At 69.9% G+C, this 8,193-nt stretch overlaps 1 protein-coding gene across 1 annotated transcript in view; it reads left to right on the top strand.

Moving 5' to 3' along the window:
- Positions 1–410: 410 nt before the first annotated feature.
- Positions 411–8,193, top strand: part of NFE2L1 (nuclear factor, erythroid 2 like 1) — an 8,248-nt gene continuing 465 nt past the window's right edge. Inside the window, 7 exon segments of the mRNA XM_038753707.1 lie at positions 411–525; positions 647–1,639; positions 5,229–5,441; positions 5,643–5,735; positions 5,931–6,104; positions 7,273–7,470; positions 7,472–8,193. The exon segment at positions 7,472–8,193 is cut by the window's right edge and continues 465 nt beyond it. Of these exon segments, the coding sequence (XP_038609635.1) occupies positions 1,127–1,639; positions 5,229–5,441; positions 5,643–5,735; positions 5,931–6,104; positions 7,273–7,470; positions 7,472–8,193 (1,913 nt within the window). The 5' untranslated portion in view covers positions 411–525; positions 647–1,126.

The raw sequence follows: 8,193 nt of genomic DNA, 5'->3' as shown, positions 1-8,193 counted from the left end.
TATATTGCCAATTTGTACTTCCCAAGCGCTTAGTACAGTGCTCTGCACATAGTAAGCGCTCAATAAATACGATTGATGGTGATGATGGTGTTGGGTAGGGACCGTCTCTATATGTTGCCACCTTGGACTTCCCAAGCGTGCTCTGCACACAGTAAGCGCTCAATAAATGCGATTGAATGATTGAATGAATGAATAAATGCCATCATTATTATTATTAAACAGCGCATAACTGCTGTAATGAAAAGAAAAATATGTAGTGCCCAGAGTTTCGGTCACCTGGTCGCTTTGTGTCTCCCGTATCCGGGGCAGCCGTTGAGGGAAGGGGAGAGCTGTACTTCATAGTGCATAACTGCTGTAATGAAAAGAAAATGATGTAGTGCCCGGAGTTTTGGTCACCTGGTCGCTTTGTGTCTCCCGTATCCAGGGCAGCCTCTGCGGGAATTGGCGAGCCGTACTTCAGACCCCGCGGACCTCCCGGCGATCACGCCGCCGGCCTGCGCGGCGTACGGCTAGGGCGGCCCCCAGGTCAGTGTGAACATTCAGCCGAAGGAGCTGTGGGGTTAGGGTTGGGGCCCCCCGGCCCCGGGAGCGAGGCTCAAAATGCGGGGGGAGTCTCATCGCCCTTGCCCTTCTGATCCCGTTTCAGGTTTCCGTGGAAACCCCCCGCCTCGGTAAGGACCGAGGAGGAGGAGGAGGAAGGAGGAGAGGGCCGCCTCGCGCTTCCAGCTGGCCTGCCACAGAAGTCCTCCAGCCACAGCCAAAGAAAATATCCCCAGGGAGGAGGAGGTGGAGACGAGTGGTCAGCGGTCCCGGAGTCCGGCCCCGGCGGGGGGCGGAGAGCGCGAGGGGGAGGAGCGGACGTGAGCGAGGAGGAAGGCGGAGGAAGTGACTGAATGTGGACTGCGAAGCCGGGCGGCCGTCACGTGCGGGGCCCGGGCCGGGCGACGGACGGCGGTCGGGCCCTCGGGGGGACGAGCGGAAAGTGACCGTGGCCCGGGGCCCGTCCCCGGCCCCCCGCGGGTGGGTGAGGTCGGCCCTCGGGTCCGGCCGGCGGCCCGCCGGAGAGGCGGCCCGGGCTCGGGACCTGTTCCGCGAAGCAGGGAGTCGGCGGCCCGGCCCTTCAGCGATGCTTTCGCTGAAGAAATACTTAACGGAAGGACTGATCCAGTTCACCATCCTGCTGAGCCTGATCGGGGTGCGGGTGGACGTGGACACCTACCTGAGCTCGCAGCTGCCCCCGCTGCGGGAGATCATCCTGGGCCCCAGCTCGGCCTACACCCAGACGCAGTTCCACAACCTGCGCAACACCTTGGACGGCTATGGCATCCACCCCAAGAGCGTAGACCTGGACTATTACTTCACGGCCCGCCGGCTCCTCAACCGGGTGAGGGCCCTGGACAGGTTTCAGGTGCCCACCACCGAGCTGAACGCCTGGCTGGTCCACCGGGACCCCGAGGGCTCCGTGTCGGGCCCCCAGCCCAGCGCGGGCCTGGTCCTCGAGGGCACCAACGGCCTCCAGGACGTGACGGGGCCGGATGGCGCGCCGGCCCGCGAGAGCGAGGCGGAGCCGGGCTTCGGGGAGGCCCTGGAGGACCTCGGGGCCGTGGCCCCCGCCGGAAACGGGGATCTGACCAAAGAGGTAGGAGACCCCGCCGAGGGCCCCGCTGTTTGCCTGTGAGGAGGGGGTGGCCCATTCGGACCGAGAGTGCGCCGAGCCGCCGGGGCCGGGCGACTTCCTGCTGTTGGGTAACCGTCCCACCCCCGTCCACGGGACTGACTCGGGGAGGGGGCCCGTTCGGGCCGAGGATGTTTACGGTTTGGATTTCAAGTGCGCGTGGGCCCGTTGGCGCGCGGCTGTGCTGGAGCAGGCACGTCCTTTGGATCCTGCCCCCGGCCGCGCTGTCTCGTCGCCGGTGGGGAGGGGGGTGCCCGGGTGGCGCTCGGAGAGTGCCAAGGGGAGAGAGGAAGGGGAAGGTGGCGGGGGGCCGGAGGTGTGCCGTGGGACGGGGGTGGTGTCTTCCCCGGGCCTGGGGCGGGCCCTGACGCAATAGCCTCCGACGCCGGCAGATTTTCCGGAGGCTGGGGGGCCTCCCGACCCACCCGGCTGGTCTCTGACTCCCAGGACTGGTTAGGGCTGGGGCGGGGCCCTGAGTGCCCCGGCCAAGGAGGGCCGGACAGGTGTTGGGGCTGCGGGGGAGCAGGTAGAAATCCGCCGGAGACCAAGGCTCCCAAGCCGCTGGGCCGAGGGAAGGAGGGAGGGAGCTTTGACACGAGCTGGCTCTGGATCCCATCCATCCCCGTGGTGAGCGCAGAGAACAGGAAGCTGGGACCCGGAGACAATATGGCGACGGAGCCCAGCTAGCTCAGACCGGATTTGTTTCCAGAGGCATCGGGCCAGTTCGCCCTCCCCGTCGGCCCCTGCGATCTGTTTGGATCCGGCCCTCTCCCTCCCACGGCCGACATCCCACATCCTGGTCTTTGGAGCGAGGCCCTTGCCCCGGTTCCTATGCCCTCCCCCGCAAGTCGTTCCGGACTGGCCTCTGGAGGAATTCCCAGGGCCACCTGCTTTGTGGGAATGGGGTCGGGCTGCCCGGGAACCCCCAGGGGGTGAAGTCCCAGAACCGAGTTCCTCCTCGGTGTTTCCAGGACCCCTGTCCGGGATGGCCCCCGCCCCCTGCTTCTGGGCCTTGGCTTCGCCCCCTCGTTGGCCAGAGACGGCGCGGGAACGGGAGCGGGCATCGAGAGGGTTCGGGGCCGGCGGGGAGGGAGGAGAAGGAAGGAAGGAAGGGCTGGACGGGTGGACAGGCTGGCCGGGAAGCGCGGCTCCTCCGTCCTGCCCCCGGATTCCAGTTGAGGGCAGGGAGCACGGCGGCTCTTGAGCTCAGATTTCCTGTCCCGCAGGAGGTGGTGGGGGGGGGGGGTGGAGCGGCTAGCCGCTGGCTTGGATGCTCCTTCCTTCCAGGCTCCGCACTTGGTTCTCTTCCCACCCCCCCCAACCCTCCCCCGGAGGGCTGGACCGGGTGGGGGCCCGGGTCCGGGCTTGGGGTGGTGAGCACGGGAGCCGGGGTTGGCTGGAGGATTATTGTGTCTCCACAGCAACGGAGGGCTAAAAATACCCGCCCGGGGGCATGTGACAGGCCCCGCCAGAGCGGGCCGTCCCAGGGGACGGAGCCCCCGCCGCCTAGCCCCCCGGCCCCTGGCCGGTGCCAGCCCCGGGCCGCGGGGGCTAGGGAGCGTCTGTTTAGGCTCTCCGGGAAACCCGTAAGGATGCGGGCCGCGGAGGTCGCGGCGTTTCTGCTGCCCTCACCGGGGTCGGGGGGAGGCGAGCCGGCGTTGGGTCCCCCCCGCCCCCCAGGAACCGGTCCGGAGAGCCGGGGCTCGCCAGGAGCAGGTTGAATGAGGACGCGGCGCTGCGTTGGGCCGGGTGCCAAGGGTTAAACCCGGGCGGGGGCCCTCGGCCAGGGGCCGCCGGCCTCCACCGGCCCCGGGTTGACGGCCCTCGCGCCCTTCCTCACGCCCGACCCGTTTCCAGACGGGGGGGAGCAGGTACAGAGACCACCCGCCTCCAGCGGAGCATCCCGGCTCGTGGGGGGCACGGGACGGGCCCGGTGCCCTCTGCCTGCGGCTGCCGGCCACCTGGGCCCGGCCCCCGGTGCCCTGCCCCTGCCCCTTGGTCGGTCCTGGGGGCATCTCCTCCAGGAGAGCGGGAGAGCGGGCCCCGGCCCGGCCCTTGCTGCAGCCTCTCCCGGCTGCCTCCGGGCAGCGATTGGCTCCCGCCGCAGCCTAGGTAACGGGCGGTGGGAGGGGACTGGCACCCTCCGCATCCTCGGCAGCGACCTGGGGGAGGGGATTGGCTCCCGCCGCAGCCTAGGTAACCGGCCCCGGGAGGGGATTGGCTCCGGCCCCGGCTCCCGGCTCCAGCCGCAGACCGGGCAGGTTGAGGGGGAGGGCCGGGCCCCTCGCCGCAGCCCGAGGTAACAAGTTTGGGGGGCTGCGGGCCAGCGAGCGGACCACGCGGGGGGACCCGGGGACTGGGGCCGCCGCGGGATGGAGGAGGGGGGCCCCCCGGCCGGCCCGCAGGGTCCCCCCGGTGACGGGGGGCCCGGGGCGAGCAGGGAGCCGCCCCGCCCGTCGTCCGGCTCCGGGGCCGAACCGGGAACGGTCGGCGAGGCCCGCCCGCCCCCAGGGAGCACCCCCCGCCGACCATGACCCGGCTGGACCAGGGGGTGCCGAGCGGCCGGGGCCCCGACGGAGGGAGCCGGCCCCTCTCCTCCCTGCCCCCGGCTGCGTGCGGAGCTGCCCCGACCCCCTCCGGCCCCCGGTGCCGGGGCTCGGCTCAGGTTGGTGCGTGGGAACTCGGGGCGGGCGGGCGGGCGGGCCGCAGGACCGGGGGCCTGGGATCCGGCTGACCCCGGGGGTCTCCGGGGGGCGGGACACCGGGCCGGGCGCTGCTCCTCCCCGGCTCCACATCGGCAGACGAGTGGGTGGCGAGGCGGGAGGTGGGGTCGGACCGTAGGATGGCGGGGGATGCCCGGGCCGGGCGGCACCACCCTGGCACCGGAAGGAGACGGGGAGGCTCCCAGCGGGCCCGGGGGCGGGGCAGCGCTGCAGCGCCCGAGGCCGCCCGGTCCAGCCGCCGCCGTTGGGATCGGTCCTCCCTTCCACCCGTCCTCCCCCTCCCCGGCGGAGAGACGCAGCGCCCGGGGAGCCGGGAGGCGGCAGCCAGGGTTGGGAATGCGGGGATTTTTCCTCTCCGGCCCGGCCCCGGCCCACCCTATTATGCAGATGTCGGTGGCACCACAGGCTGATGCAGGCTGGCCGGCCGAGAAGCGATTCTGCGTGACAGTTCGCCCTTGCCCGGCCAGCCGGCACCAAGCCACCCGCAGCTGTGAATAAAGGGGCAGGAGCCCCCCGGGAGAGGGTGGCACCTCCGCCGCCTTCGAGGGGCAGATCCGGGGCCCCCCTCCCCAACGGGCTCCCCGCCGGAGCCCGGCTCGGTCCGGACAGGATGCCCGCGGACGTGCGGGCTGCGTGGGCCGGGCCCCGGGGGGGCTCCGGGAGGAAGGCAGGTGTTGTCCTCCCCCCGCCGGCCCCCCGAGCGCCGGGGATTCGGGGGGCTGGCGGCTGGGGTCGGGACCGGCACGGAGCCGGGCCTCGAGTTGTGCAACGGAGGGCCTCCCCCGAGGGCCCAAGGAACCGAGCCGAAGGCGGCGTGGTATCTCTTCCAGGACATCGATTTGATTGACATTCTGTGGAGACAGGATATCGATCTCGGCGCCGGGCGCGAGATTTTTGACTACGGCCACCGCCAGAAAGAGAGCGAGGCGGACAAGGAGTTGAGCGACGGGGGAGAGCACGGGGCCGGCTGGGCCGAGGGCGGCGAGCCCCCGGCCGGGGACCTGCTGGCGGATGGAGAGACGGGCGAGAGCTTCCCCGCCCAGGTAAAGTCCGCCCCGGGGGCCGGCCCGACCGTCAGGGCATCTCGGGGGAAGGGCCCCGGTGGGCGGGAGGGTGGGGCCGAAGCCCCCGGCCTGGCCCCGAGGAGATGAGAGGCAGAGAGAAAGAGGACCGGCCCCGGCGGGAAGGAGACTTCCTGGCCGTTGGGTGCCCCGGGGGCTCACCAGCCCTGTTGCCCGGTGCAGGTGCCGGGGGTGGAAGACCAGACGGCCTTATCCCTAGAGGAGTGTCTTAGGCTGCTGCTGGAGGCCACCTTCCCCTTTGGGGAGAACGCAGAGGTGAGCGGGGCCTGGGGGCGGGACAGACCCTCCCCTTCCCGCCCTCTCCCCCGTTCGGGCTTTCCCGGGCCCGGCCTCGGCACCCACCTTTCTGCCCCCTTCTCCCCGGCCGGGAGGGAGCCGTGGGGAGCGGACCCGCCCGAGCCCCCTCCCGCCCCCCCGGGCTGACGGCGGACATCTCCCGGTCTTCTTCAGTTTCCAGCGGCCGCCCCCTCGGACGAGACGGAAGCCGGGCCCCGCGCCGCCGATTCCCCGGCCCTGGGCCGCCAGCTCCTGTCCCCGCTGCTGCCTGACCCCGAGCCCGAGTCCGAGTCCGCCTTGGAGCTGGAGCAGCAGTGGCAGGACCTCATGTCCATCATGGAGATGCAGGTGCGGGCCGTTTACTCAGTGCCCCCGTCCCCGCCACCCCCTCCCCACACACACAGCCGAGCCCGGGGGGCAGCCAGACGCGCACACCCTGCCCGTCCCGGGACTAGGCGGGAGGGAGGATGGGGGTCTGATCTCCCCCGCCTTTTTACAGATGAGGAAACTCAGGCCCAGAGAGGTTAAGCGACTCGCCCGAGGCCCCGCAGCAGGCCGGGCCTGCCGGGATTAGAACCTGGGTCTCCTGACTCCCAATCCCAGATGCTTTCTACTGAGCCACACCACCATCCAGGGGTGGGGGCTCCCAGGGCCTTTGCTGAGACACTTTTGTCGATTTATTATTTAGTGGCATGTGTTAAGCGCTTACTATGTGCAAAGCACTGTTCTAAGCGCAGCAGGGGGGGTACAGGGTGATCAGGTTGTCCCACGTGGGGCTCTCAGTCTTCATCCCCATTTGACAGCTGAGGTAACTGAGGCTCAGAGAAGCGAAGTGACTTGCCCGAGGCCCCGCAGCAGGCCAGGCCTGCCGGGATTAGAACCTGGGTCTCCTGACTCCCACCACCCAGGGGTGGGGGCTCCCAGGGCCTTTGCTGAGACACTTTTATCGATTTATTATTTAATGGCATGTGTTAAGCGCTTACTACGTGCAAAGCGCTGTTCTAAGCGCTGCGGGGGGGTACAGGGTGATCAGGTTGTCCCACGTGGGGCTCTCAGTCTTCATCCCCCTTTGACAGCTGAGGTAACTGAGGCTCAGAGAAGCGACTTGCCCAAGGTCACACAGCAGACATGCGGCGGAGCTGGGATTAGAACCCAATCAATCCATCGTATTTATTGAGCGCTTACTGTGTGCAGAGCACTGTACTAAGCGCTTGGGAAGTACAAGTCGGCAACACGTAGAGACGGCCCGGGCTCTTTCCACTGAGCCACGCTGCTTTTCCTCGTCCTTCCCCGGAGGCGCCCGGGGGTCGGGGGTTCCACGCCCCCTCCCCTCATCCGCGGGCCGAGTTTATTGGGGGGAAAACGGGGCCGGGGAGGTGTGGCGCGTGGATTTGGGCGCCCACCGACTCCGGAGTCCACCCCGCGTGTGCCGGCTTCTCTCCCGACCGCCTCGTCGGCAGCCCCGGGCCTGCCTGGCGGCGGCGGCGGCGGCTGACGGGGCTGTCTGCCTCCCCAGGCCATGGAGGTGAACCCCCTGGGGAGCGACGGCCTGTTCGACCCGACGGCCGGCGACCCGCTGAGCGGCGACTACGGCCTGGCCCCCGACCCGCCCATCACCCAGAACGTCAGCCTGCATCAGGCCTCCCTGGGGGGCTGCGCCCAGGACTGCGCCCTGTTCGGCGGGGGCGCGGCCGAGAGCGCGAGCCCCCCGCCGGGCCCGGGCCGGGCCCCCCCTGCTCCCGCTGACGCCGCCCGGCAACGCCACCGGCCTCAACTCCACCTTCGGCGCCACCAACCTGACGGGCCTCTTCCTCCCGCCGCCGCCGCCGCCGCCGCCGCTGCTCAACGGCTCGGCCAACGGGACGTCCGGCCCCGAGCTGCCCGACCCGCTGGGCGGCCTCCTGGACGAGGCCATGCTGGACGAGATCAGCCTGATGGACCTGGTGATCGAGGAAGGCTTCAACCCCGTGCAGGCTTCGCGGCTCCGGGAGGAGCTGGACTCGGACTCGGGGCTCTCCCTGGACTCCAGCCGCAGCCCCGCCTCCTCGAGCGGCTCCCCCTCCTCGTCGTCCTCGTCGTCCTCGTCGTCCTCCTCCTCGTCGTCGTCGTCCGAGGAAGGGGCCGTCGGCTACAGCTCCGACTTGGAGACCCTGGACCCGGAGGAGGCGGAAGGGGCGGTGGGCGGCTACCGGCCCGAGTACAGCAAGCTGTGCCGCATGGACCCCCGCGGCCCGGCCCCGCCGCGCCCCTTGCCTTACCTGGAGCACGTGGACCACAACCACACGTACAACATGGTGCCCGAGCCCGGCGAGGAGAAGCGGGCCGACTTCCTGGACAAGCAGATGAGCCGGGACGAGCACCGGGCCCGGGCCATGAAGATCCCCTTCACCAACGACAAGATCATCAACCTGCCCGTGGAGGAGTTCAACGAGCTGCT

Source organism: Tachyglossus aculeatus, chromosome 11 (genome assembly GCF_015852505.1).
Source record: "Tachyglossus aculeatus isolate mTacAcu1 chromosome 11, mTacAcu1.pri, whole genome shotgun sequence".
Classification (NCBI taxonomy): domain Eukaryota; kingdom Metazoa; phylum Chordata; class Mammalia; order Monotremata; family Tachyglossidae; genus Tachyglossus; species Tachyglossus aculeatus.
Note: the sequence above shows the minus strand (reverse complement) of the source record. Positions and strands in the feature narration are given on the sequence as shown.